This window comes from Pavona decussata, unplaced genomic scaffold (genome assembly GCF_977016875.1).
Source record: "Pavona decussata unplaced genomic scaffold, jaPavDecu1.1 SCAFFOLD_140, whole genome shotgun sequence".
NCBI lineage: Eukaryota > Metazoa > Cnidaria > Anthozoa > Scleractinia > Agariciidae > Pavona > Pavona decussata.
The window spans coordinates 1,520,748-1,533,735 of record NW_028145553.1 but is presented as its reverse complement, the minus strand read 5'-3'; the positions used below and the strand labels follow the sequence as shown (position 1 = coordinate 1,533,735).

The 12,988-nt window shown below is 39.6% G+C and overlaps 1 protein-coding gene across 3 annotated transcripts in view; it reads right to left on the bottom strand.

Annotated features, from left to right (window-relative positions):
• LOC146466902 (uncharacterized) overlaps positions 1-12,988 on the bottom strand; it is a 32,555-nt gene that overhangs the window by 9,391 nt on the left and 10,176 nt on the right. Inside the window, exons 13-23 of one of the 3 annotated variants that reach the window (XM_085126623.1) lie at positions 12,872-12,957; positions 12,418-12,489; positions 10,706-10,754; positions 8,592-8,737; positions 7,081-7,405; positions 6,155-6,324; positions 5,717-5,839; positions 4,145-4,276; positions 3,352-3,489; positions 2,250-2,375; positions 1,622-1,768 (exon numbers count right to left, since the gene is read on the bottom strand). In XM_085126623.1, the coding sequence (XP_084982749.1) occupies positions 1,622-1,768; positions 2,250-2,375; positions 3,352-3,489; positions 4,145-4,276; positions 5,717-5,839; positions 6,155-6,324; positions 7,081-7,405; positions 8,592-8,737; positions 10,706-10,754; positions 12,418-12,489; positions 12,872-12,957 (1,514 nt within the window). The remainder of the gene's footprint in view (positions 1-1,621; positions 1,769-2,249; positions 2,376-3,351; positions 3,490-4,144; positions 4,277-5,716; positions 5,840-6,154; positions 6,325-7,080; positions 7,406-8,591; positions 8,738-10,705; positions 10,755-12,417; positions 12,490-12,871; positions 12,958-12,988) is intronic. The other 2 variants (XM_085126625.1, XM_085126624.1) reach the window with 2 other exon arrangements.

Here is a 12,988-nt window from a genome sequence, read left to right as displayed (position 1 = left end):
CGTCTGCCCAGTGGTGGCCCTTGGTAATTTTTTGGCTCTGCGTGGCCCGTCCCCAGGACCCCTGTTCTGCCATGCAGATGGCCATCCGTTAACTCGGCAGCAGCTATCATCCACGGTGCAGGCTATTTTACACTCTGCTGGTTATTCAGGCTCTTACTCAGGCCACAGCTTCCGGATTGGTGCAGCTACCACAGCTGCTGCACGGGGAATCCCTGATCACCTTATTAAGACTTTAGGCCGATGATCTAGTGATGCCTATCAACTCTATATCCGCACACCAGTTGGCTCTCTTACCCAGGTCTCCAGTCAGTTGGCATAGCAGGTGGGGCTTTTGCGTCTCTTCACTTGGGGTTGGGTGCCTCAGGTCTGGTCCCTTGGGGGGCTGTGTCTACTTGGCCACGAGCCCCCAATTGCTCCGGGCTGTCCCAACCCGGAGGTCCTTCGGCATGGCGGGCGGGGCTCGTGGCTGGGTTGTGGGTAGGGCAGGCTTATGGGGTGTTCTACCTACCTGGGTTTGGGTTGGCGGTACCAGCCCCTGGCTCCTGGGCACCCAACCTCCATTTGCGACATAGGCGTTAAATAGGTTAAATGTAATTTAACTTAGTTAACGACTTGGAGCAAGTTTGCTCCTTGGTGGGGTGGCGTAGCGAGGCGTTAGCGTTTATTGGCGCATAGTTTGAGCACGGGTAGCACATTGGCGTTTGGGCATTTGCTGCTACATTACTGTTTGGGTCCTGGTCAGGTCTGCAGGCAGTTGCGTGGCCAGCGGTATTCTCTTGCAGTTTAGGCGTGCTCCTTTGCACGCGCTCGGAAATTTGCTCTACTCAGCGTATTTCGTGGCGTGGCTAGTTTATCGCGTTTTGTTGGGCTTTTCTTTCCCTCCCTTCCCTCCCAGTAGTGTTACCTTGTTATTGTTGGGGATTGGTGTTGGGGGTTGGTTAGGGTTAGGGTTAGTTTGTTGTCTTATGTAGTTATTATTTTTCCACTGAGCTTCTAGTCTCAGTGTGACGGGTGCTAGGGTTGGGGCTGGGTTGCGGGCGGGGCTCGTGGCTGGGTTGTGGGTAGGGCAGGCTTATGGGGTGTTCTACCTACCTGGGTTTGGGTTGGCGGTACCAGCCCCTGGCTCCTGGGCACCCAACCTCCATTTGCGACATAGGTGTTAATTTTAGTTTTAACCAAGGCAGTGTTTCAGAAATAATCCTTAGGCACTTATATCCTTCCTATGTTTTCAAAGGGGAAGTATCATGCAAATTTGCTGTCATTTCAAAACCCAAAAATGTTTGTTCGTCAGCAGAAACAATGAAATAATTGTCAAGTTTGTTATAAAAACAAAACTGTCGATTAGTGCCTCTGGCCAGACACGGAGTAAGCCGGTATGGATGGAAACTTGAAAAATATTAGGCTAATGTTTTTCAAGTCCTCGCATTTTTGTTTCCAAAATGTGCCAGAACAGGTCACGAGTTGTTCCTTTCAAGAATTGAGTTAATTTCTTTCCTCTTGTCATTTTATTTGGCAGCTGATTGAAGGTCTTATTTCATCATTTTTAACAAAAGATATCAAAAATCCCATGATACTTCCCCCATAAGGACTAATTAAATCTTACATATTAATATTTACATACCTTTTCACCCTGTTTGTCCACTAGCCCAGTGAATATGACCTTAGGGTTGCTTCCATCAGCATGTTTACCCTGCCGCAAGGATGGACTTTGAATTACAGAAGTCTCCTTTCCTCGTCTGCTCTTCTTTGCTGGGGTTTCCTGAACCTCCTAAAAACATTGACAAGATTTGGACAACGGTGACAATTTTAACACTTTGTGGATAATGTAAAAGGTAATTACGAGTGCATTTCATCAATGTGGACACTAAACTGTGACAATGAAGAGTGACGGCCAAACTTGAAAATTAATGTGAAATGATGCATGAAGTACAGTGGGAATACATGTAATTAATGATACAAAATCTGTAAAAGGGCAAATACTTATGGAAAGAGAATGTAAGTTAAAGATGAAAAGTGGAAAGCTTATTGTCCAAAGGGAAATATGACAAGTGAACTAAGGTGAAAAGTTGAATAAGAAATTTTTGGAAACTGTACAAAACACAGAAAGTGAATTGTGAAAAGTCCAGTTTAAAAATAATATGAAAAGTAATAGGTAAATAGGAAATGTAAAAAAATAAAAGTGAAATGCATAAATTGAAATTTGAAATGAGAAATGTACTGGGAATTATGAGATACAGAGAATTTCATACCAAGTCTGAACTGGGTCCTTGTTCACTACTTTCTCTTGAATTCTTTCCTCTGCCACGCCCCTTTCTGGTCTGGGAACCTTCACCAGAAGCTTCACTAGACAGTGTTTGAGAGGGGTCTTCTGATAACTAAAAAAGAATGACAAAGTTCCCACTCTTGCAACAAGAAACCATTTGGAGATGCTCTTTAATAATAATTATTACACGGGATGCCCTGAGGGGGCATACCGTGTCTAAAAATGGGTCGATTTCTTTTTTTTTTTTCCTTCCTCGTCGCTACAAATCGGTACATTAATTTATTCATTAAACCCTCCCCTCTCGTACTCGGGATGTATTGTTCTGATTGTCTTCAACAGAAGGAAGCCAATCAAAATCCATTCTTGTGGCTTATATCGCTAGGGAGGGGACCCACTCAGCGCTACCTGTGTGACGTCAACGCATCATTTGATATATTTATTAAAAACCGATTAAATTGTAGCGCCATATTGTTAACATGTTCTGGACTCAAGTGTGCCGTTTTCAAACGGAAATTTCACCATTTTGAAGCGGTGAATCGAAAGAATAACTTCTAAGAAGCACCCGACATTTAAAACGGTGGAAATTGGTGAGTTCCTGGCAAAGGAATCGTGCTTTGTTTGACAGTCTTAGACCACGACGCGAGACTGAAAAGAGGTCATTGAGAAGCTTACGTTACCGTAATGGAATTCCCGCAATTTCCCTTGAAACCCTGAGTAGCGTAACACAAGGCAAACAACGTAACGCGATCGTCGTGACTCAAACTATTCCATTAGCAAGGATAGTTTTATCAATCAGCGAAGCATACAGTTGGAATAAATGAATCAGCCCCAGCATCACGTGTAATGCCAGTATAGCAGGCATCTTGTTATAGAGTTACTGGCAAGTTTGTCCTGAAAATTGGCACCAATAATTATTGATAAAAATGGTTAATTCTGCAAAAATACTTCTGGTCTGGCCCCAGTACACTGTAATATTAAATACTGGCCCCAAAGAAACAATGCGAAAAATAATAACTCATAAAAACTAAAAAACAACAAATTATTGCAGCAAATTTCTCATTGTGGGTTTCTAGTTTTGTGTTACATGCCTCTAATTCCATAACTGAAGGTTTCGCCCTCTTTCCTTGACTCTGTCTTCCTCTACCCTTCCCTCTGGGGGCTGTAGAAACAGCAGGAGATTCTGGTGGCTGCAATTCCTCTTCATTAAGAGAAGTTCTCTCTGGAGCCTAGAATTTACAACATTAGTATTTTATCATCCACTTAAATAGGAACACCTACATTAAAGCATTACTCTTGTCAGGTACTTTGCAATAGCAATACCTTCTGGGCCCAGTTGTTCAAAGTAATCCTGGATTAACGCAAACTTTGACTCGAGGTTAATTGCTGATCAATAAAGATTCTTCCAAAAGATTTTTGGCCCTCAGTTTTTACTTAGACTTTTCTTTACCTTTAGCTCGAAATCAACCCTTAAAACCATGTTCAACTTCTAATCATGGATTAGCGTTAGTCGGCTTTCGAACAACCCGGCCCTGATCAACAGTTTCTATCCTAATTTCCAAATTCTCACAATAGGTTCAACAGTTACAATCCATATTTAAAAATTCTACCAATAGCTTCAATCAATATATTCTATCCATATTTCAAAATGTCAAACAGTTTCTCTCCACATCCTCAAATTCTAGCAATAAGGTCTAACCATTACCAAGAATAATATGACCAAGAACTTCCCAGGTGGGAACAATGGAGCTGCTAAAACTCTTAATTAAACATCTCTAATGATGATTTCCCTGTTCTTGGTCAGGCATGCTTTTGACAGCAATAAGACAACTGCTTTCACCTGTTGTTTCAGGCCTTGGTGTTTAATTATTAAATTATTCATACCACTTCTTCATTTGTCGCTGAAGACTGGTTTCTCTTTCCTCTTCTTTTCTGTTTCCCTTTGGAAGGTGTGGCTTCTTTAAGCATTTCTGGCTCAGTTTCAGCAGGTTCTTCTTGACCATGAGATTCCACTACCTAAGACAAAGTGCAGCACAATACAATAATAATATTATTTGTATAACCAAATTACTTATTATGTATAATCTATTTTTAAGAAAGTCGGTGTGATGTCTCACAACTTTGCCGACTTTAATTAATTAAAATTAATGAAGATGCAGATGTGAACCACATTTACATTTGAACTGGTAAGGATTAATTGTGGAGTAAAGAGGCTGTACCCTGAAATAGAGACCTTTAAGATTTCATTCTATAAAATTTGAAGTTAGTGGAAAGAAAATGCAAAATGTGATTCTTCTAAAACAAAACATGTGCTTGTACACTGTAGCATGAATCTAATATATTGTTAGTACTAGTACAGTAACTGCAAAGAGGAAATTGAAGAATTACACTGTACATGCCTTATGGAATAGTAAACAAATCACTGCCCTTAAAATCTTGACCAAAAATCAGTACTGACTAAAAGGGGTACCTTTTTCAGGATGGGGGTAAATAAAAGGGTAGGGATTTCACGAGCTGAAGTATAGAAGAGGGTGGGGAAACCTGTCATTTACAATAGGTATACATGTAAAACGGGCCTAAAGTTCAAAATTATATCTCAAACAGACCCAATGAAAAAAGATTGTCTAAGAGTGTTTCTACTGTAGGTATGTGAAAGGGGTACCATTTCCTATGGAAGGTAATGTGAAAGTGTTACCTTTCCTGTCAAAACTGGTATATAAAAGGGTACGGGTTCCAACTTCAGAGCAGAGCCCCCCCCCCCCCCCTCGTATAAAACTTTCTTGAGTACCCCCAACCCCCCCCCCCCCCACCCCCGGTACTGACTGAAACTCAAAATTTATTTTCAATTTGGATGTTCCTAGTAGACCTGGAAACTTCAGAATTTGCCATCAATTATTTTCAAAATAACTCAGAAACTTTATATTCATTTTCCACATGCATTTCCAAATTTGATGCAGTTCTTGACATTCCAAATTTGACGGTAATGTAGTAAAAGTTCCAAAAATGGAAGTTTTATCTATATCAACAGACTTCCCTGAATTTGAAACTAAACATTCTAATTAAAGTTCACAATTTGCACACGTCCAAACTTGGAACTACAAAATGGGAAAATTTGGTTATAATGGCATCAAAATTGAGTTTTCTTTCATAATGACATACAAAAAACCTACTATTGGATTCAAATATCAAACTTTATTGGACCACATTGAGACTACTTTAAGACTGGTATTTGCCTATACCCACAGTGTACATGTTATCAGACCAACATGTAGGGGGCATGAACTTAAGTCCCGACTGAAGACAAAATTTTTAAACTTGAGATCTCATACTTGTGAAAAACTGTGTCCTACTGTTAACTTACTGCATTATTAAACTTGACATTTAGTTCACATTTCACTATATTTTAAATCCTTACGGTTTCTATCTACCCTGGAATTTATTATCTGCCACCATTACCTGAGGTATTTCCTTTGCTGATGCTTCCTTCCTTCCCTTTCCTCTACCTCCTCTGCGGACAATTGGGGTCTCAACAACCCTTGCTGTCGCACTTTGAGAATCAGTAGCTTCTGATACAGTTGCCTTTAAAAACAAAATTAATATTATATTACAAATTAATCCTTTTCTAGAGGAATATAACATTTGCAACAAGGTCAAGCTAGTTATAAGAAACTAACAAATTTTAAAAACTAAGAGCAAAATTTCTTGACAACAAAATACTGATTTTTTAACATTATCACAACTCCAACAATGTCAAGCTCTCTATCAGTTGTGTGATCAATCTTTGACCGTGTGAATATTCAAGCAAGCTGTATATGCACTGTAGGTCCAGCAACCTCTCCCAACTTAATATTTGTTCATTCCAATAGTCATTACATGTATATCAACGAAGCTTACTATGTTGAGGGGTGTTTCCAACACTGATACAGCTTCAGTCTGTGCTGTCTTGCCTCTTCTTCCCCTTCTTGATTTCGGAGCAGGTGTCTCCTCCACTTCCACGCTTACATCTTCACTTGGCTCTGTAACGGCTGTTGCTTTCGCTGCTTGTCTCCCCCTCTTTCGTCCTGCTGATGAACGTTAAACTTAGTGCAATCAGTAAGGACAGCAAGGGAAAGTGGCTCCACCATGCAGACATACATATAGTTGCACTTTTAAGGTCATGAAACAACTGCCCTGTATTGACACCCCTTTAGATGGCCTCCTTGGTCTATCCAGCCTGCTCTAAAGCAGTTTACAACATCTCCCCGACAATGTTGATATTGTCTTACATAATTTATAACTTGGAAAAAGTCACAAACTCGGTCATAAGTGTCTCGCTCGGGGAAACATCTATGATTGAAAACCCACAATTTTATGCTAAATTGGAACAAGTAAATAGCTGTGCCCAGGAAGGTTCTTGTTGTGCGCAGCTGTACAGGCAGGATTTTAGCCATAAAATGCAAAATTGGGTATCTAAGATATGTATCTCCCACAAAAATTTATATTGAAAAAAAAAAAAACATTGCATTTTCATGATCAGTGATTTGCATTTTTGTTTTTTACAAAGAGTGAGCGCCCAAAAGATGCCTTATGGCACAAACGTTACCTACAAGGAAGCTGTCTAGTAATAAGTAACGGTTACCGTAATAACTAGCCTAGGGACAACAGAGAAAATACAGTAATTACTGTAAAGATAGTGCAATGGACAAGGTTAATGGAGCAAGAACTGGAGTGAACTGAAGTTTTTCTCACATCCTCCACAATACAAACGTAAACCATCAGCTTTCCAGAATCCCACTTCCATAGTGACCAGTGCTCAGCCAAATAGCTATGCCTCCACTTACCAGGTGTGGAAGCTGCTTGCTTATTCTCTGCCTCTTGATCATCAGCCATCTTTGCTCCTTTGCGCCCTCTTCTTCTTGTTGAAGTCTCCTGTGCTTTCTCCTCCTCTTTGGCTTCGCTGGGTTCAATCGTCACCCTCATGGCTCCTCGCCTTCCTTTTCTTGAAGCAGGTGTAGTTACAGGTATTTCATCCTCTGGAGTCCCATCCACTCCCTCTATCTGCTCTGTTGTACCAGTACTGGAACTTGTCGACGCAGCTTCTGTTTGAATCCCACCTTTTTCTGTCACTTTGGTCATTCCCTTAGTGGGACTTGTTCTTCCTGATGCCTGGTCATTGAAAAAGAAATACACAAGTGTAATCATCTCAGTGCTGCCATGTCAAGCTTACAGAAATGGTTGCATCCTTGCAACACCTGGAGTACTTTCCATTTAGCCAAAAATTTTGGTTTACAGTGGAACCTTGATTTAACGAAGTCGCTGGCATGGGGACCGGCCAAATTTGTTCGTTAAATCGAGGGTTCGTTATATCAAAAACCTCAATATAACAAACTTGAGGGTAAACGACCAAAATGTTCGTTATATCGAGGTCATAGTTAATGATTGATTTGTAACACAGGTGACGTCTGTCACCGAATTCAATGCTGATGTCGAAATACTATAGTGCCAATGTCTATGAGATATAATAAGCCGTCGACTGAAAGGTTGCTGTCTCTTTACCATAAGAATAAAAAGGATTTGTTGACTGTTGATCTGTTCAGCGTTAATCTTCTGTCGCGTGTTGACAATGTAATTCGTTATATCGAGGTAGATTTTACGTTTGGGCTTCCAGATTATGTTCGGTATATCAAAGAATTCGTTATATCGAGGTTCTATTCCATACATTTTACTGTAACTTTGGCTGGGACATAGAATATCGTTCGTTATATCGAGGACTTCTTTAAATAGAGGTTTGTTAAATCGAGGTTCCACTGTAACCGGTAATTGAAATGCAAATGGTACGCATGTATCAAACAAAAATTTTCCAGAACAAATGGACGATGTTTCTGAGGTAACTCCACTTTCTCTGTTCCACTCAAGTGCAAAAAAATTACATTATTTTCCATTTTTCGCCTTCTTGTGCCGTGATTGAATGCCATCGCATAAAATTTTTGATCTACCAATGAGATTGCAAGTTTGCAACAACTGAACAAACATCTCTCCACTTGACATGGAAAGTTTCCAAAATTTCCAACCAAAAATTTTCCCTGCATGGCCCTTTTGGGGGGATGGGGTAAAGGGTATAACCTATTTGCGTTAATCCAATTTCCACTTCTGAGGGATGCCAGGTGTTAAATCTATGACCAAATAACAGTTTGGCATAGGAAATTTAAAACATTAATTTTGTAGATTGCAGACACCGAAGGGGTGGGAGGGGTTCAACAGAAGGTAACATAATGATTTGTCTTATTAAGGTTGTGCTTTATAGCTAATAAACAATCACATCACTTGGATGTGGTTTTGCTCAGCTTGATACCTCTTGACTCCTCTCTTCCTGCGACTCTTCCACAACTGGCTGTTTTCTTCCTCTCTTAGATCGTGACCTTGGTTGAATCAAATCACGGTCCTGAAAGTCTTCTTCTTCATTTGCAGTTGCACTGGTGGAAAGCTTGTCTTTGTCTTCTGGAGAGGAATAAATCATTCCAAAAAACAGTCATTCGGTTTTAAAACAGGTGAATGCATGGCTTGAAATGAAGGGGATCCATAAGTACTAATATGTATTCATTCGGGTAAGTGTAGCCCTGAGAAGGACTGTTTGAGGTTATATTGACAGATGTTGCAAAGAGCAGAAGTTAGAAGATAACTTCTGCTCGGGTTGTTGAAATGTAAGTCAATGTCACCATAAACAGTCCTTCTCAGGACTACACTTACCAGCCGAGGATGATCATTAAATTTACTTACATATGGCATGACTCCTGGATTCAAACCATTTACAGAAGAGCATATAAGACTAGTTTCAATTTAACTGGAAATCCTAATTAAACCACCGTAAATATGCTCAGGAATTAAAGCAGCTATTGACAGACTGCAGTATTCTGGGCCGGGTTGTTCGAAAGCCGATTAACGCTAATCTAAGATTAAAAGTTAATCAAGGTTTTCATCTCGCTCTTTAAAAGTGGTTTTAAAACCTTATTTCAAGCTAAAGGTAAAGAAAAGTCTAAGTCAAAACTGGGGGGCAAAAGTCTTTTGGAAGCATCTTTACCGATTAGTAATCAGACTTGAATCAAAGTTCACATTAATCCAGGATTAGCTTAAACGCCTTTCGAACAACTGGGCCCTGAGAGCTAAACATTTAGAATATAACTTATGAATTGCATCAGTCAGGTTTTCCGCTCTCACAGAAGTTTACAGACTGTATCCATATGAAAACGTAGGGCTCAATAAATAGCTGTCACTGTTTGGAGAGACAAGCCAGTAAATACTGGACACTAGACAGCAGTGGAAATTGAGCCTATGGGAAACTATATGGTGACTTCTTAGAGCAGTTTTTATACATATCGTTTCCAGTTTACAAATTAATTATCCAACATTTAGAACTGTTTTCATCTTGTTTTAATGTTGTGACCTTGGCTCAGTCTTCCCATTTACATGACTCAAAATTAAAATAATCAATAAAATAATTAATCACTTTATTTATTTTATAATAAGTGTCAATTGTATTATTTTATATTAGCGCAGAGCACTAATTGGGGACACTATCCAGATCAAATTGGAATTTAGAAATGTTGGTTTTCGAGGAGAGGGGAAAACCGGAGAACCCAGAGAAAACCTTCTCGGAGCAAGGACAAGAACCAAAAACAAACTTAACCCATTATGATGCCAAGTCCAGGAACTGAACCAGGGCCACATTGATGGGAGGCAAGTGCTCTCACCACTGCGCAATCCCTGCTCCCCACAAGTATTTTACTGGATTCAGGTCTGTGAAAGATACGGCATCCCTCGACACCTTGTCACTGTGGTCTTGCCAAATTTAGAGTTTTGAAAAAAAAAAAAAAAAAAAAAAAACTCCCAAAGACATTATTTTCAAACCACAAGCATTATAATTTAGTTCATTATAAAAAAATTTATTTAGTTTCTCTCCAGCAACATTATTATCTGAAATTTTCAGCTTTCAATTGAATGATAACAAATTCTGGATGGTGAAGTTTGAAATGACCAAAACCCAAATTCAATATCACTAAATAATATTAGACTACACACTGAAGGTTGGTAATTTGTACAAGTTTGCAGATCAAATATAGTAAATGCCTATTAACTGCTTCTACTGATAGAGTGTGGAAAGTAATTTCCTTTTTGTTTTCATTACAGTTGCATTGCTTTACTACAATGTGTGACTGGTTAGCAAAATTGCACCACCTTTTTAACCAGTGAGAAGGAAAACTGAAACTAATCATGACTAAGTCTTGCTTGCATGCATTTCCATCCCTGTGCTTGGTGTCGGCTCATTGTCTAGTTTGAGTCTGTTGTGATTAGCCAGTTGGGAGTTATTCTTACTAATAGTAATTTGCTTTTGGCTTTACAACGCTCTAATGGAAACCACTCTATACCAGAGTAAAGCAAGTTATAATGATGCACAAAATTGGAACAGACCTTTCCCACTAGACGATTCATCAAGTTCAGTTTCCTCTACCTCTGTCACCTGTCAACAAATAGATGGCACAAAATAAAACAAACCTTTCTGTTGGTAGAATTGTGGTTGCAGCTCTTTCAGTCTGTGGGTGAAACTTAAGTGACAACTCAAATGAAAGCGGCAGAGCATTACTTTCCTGTGGTATTGTTTATTGTCAGTGTTATTGTAACTTTGAATTCCTTAGTTGTTCATAAATTCTCTTTTAGGGTGAGTTTCTTTGGCCATATTCTGGAATAAGAAGACACAAAATGATTTCCAAAAATCTCTAACACGAGGTTTTTGGAATTACTGGATGTTATATGACACATTCACAGATACACTGTACTTCTTCCAAATTTTGCCTGAAAGAAGAAACTTAATATTGACTGAGGCTGCTTCATTTACTCTGGAATAAGGTCAATTGAATGCAACCTTAGCAAAATGCTGCAAATGCATGTCCACTGAGAGTGTGGCCAATGCGCGAGCCAGCGAGCCCAACGTGCAAGGCATAAACAAAACATGCAAGGCTTGCGAGGCATGAAAAACCCCCAACATAAATGCTAACCGTTAAGCCAACCGGGGAGCTATTTAAGCTAACCTGAGTGCTATTTAGGCTAACCGGAGTGCTTTTTAGGCTAACCGGGGTGTTTTTTAGGCTAACCTGAGTGCCTCACACGTCTGCCTCACATGGCTTGCTGGCTCGCAGATTGTCAAGACCCGTCCACTGACAACCCAAGTTATGGTACATACATAGTAATATTACTAGTAGTAATCGAAGATTATAGTGCCTCGACTTAGGCACTTAGGCACCCTACTGGGTTGCATTAACCATGTTAAGATTACAGGAACTTGTAAGTATAGTTGCAAAACATTAGCTTATTGTCTCGGAACAATTGTCAACAGCCGTTAGAAACGTTTTATGCTACCAGTCCCAGGTGTTTATAAGGCATCCTACCAAGGATGCAGCGAATATTTCAGAAAGAAAAGGATCTTACCTTGTCTTGTACTTTTTGTTTTGTACTTTTCGTAGCGACCACGAGGAACGGGATGAAATGCACGCGGGACGTTTGTGACGTTTTTATAATGAACGGTGAAAGAAAAGTTCCTCGGAGATGCACGACATGACCACACTGAAAAAACGTCTGTGTTTTTTGAAACCATTTTTGAACTTTTTGATATTTATTTTTATATCAATCATATCCGATATACAACCTTTTCTCGATTTCTCGCACTTAGTAACATGCATGTGCACAGAGGTAGATTCTTAGTACAAAAAGCGGTTTTCTCCACACTGAGCAAGGGTTATATACCCGAAACGGTGCACGGGCGCGCATGTGTGTGTATATGTGTGTTTTTTCAAAACATTAATATCAACCCCATCCGATATACAACCTCTTTTCTCGATTACTCGCGCTTAGGAACATTTACAGCGGTAGGCTGCTGCCGCTGAACATTTACAGCGGTAGGCACTGGGTACGAAACGCGCTGGGTATGATGGACTGTCATATTCATTATGCTATTGTGACAGTGCGATTTTGCACCGACATATATTTGTCAATTTTTTGTGCTAAGGAACACGCGCGCTGGGCATGATGGACAGTATTGGGACGACTCGATTAGGAAGCGTCTCCTTCGTCACCGCAAATAGTACACGTACCTACACTTCAGATAATGAATGGAATAATGTAATTACCTCAGTAGACTCTTGAAATGAGCTAACAAAAGCTACTCTCTTCTTGGTTGCTTTTCCCCTTTGTTTCCTTTGCTACAGAAAAATTAAACAGTTAACTTTTATCACCACAGAGACTCTAACTCATGCCTTTAGTTAGCAACTTACTGTCAGTTACTGTAATAAAATGTTGAGTTCAGTGTTCTCACACAGACAAAAGTTAATGACTCTTGTGAGACATTCATTTTTAAGAACACACCTCAATTACATTAATTTAATGATAATGATGATTTAGCACAATTGTTCAAAAGTTAACCATGTTTTTATAAATATATACCTAATACTTTCACAGAAGGCTCCATGATAATTATACATGTAAGAATGGATCTGAACTTCCCCTCACTGCTTTACTTATCCTGCTAATTTATAAACAAGTCTTGAACACATACATGTATTTAAGTAAATTTGTCACTCATACCACCGCCTGTGCTTGTAATTCTTCTTCTGAGGGCTCTTCAATACCATAGGCTTGGGTGGATTCAATTGCATGATAAGGAGCCGAATCTGTGCAATGACAAAGGTAAAGGTTCAAAGG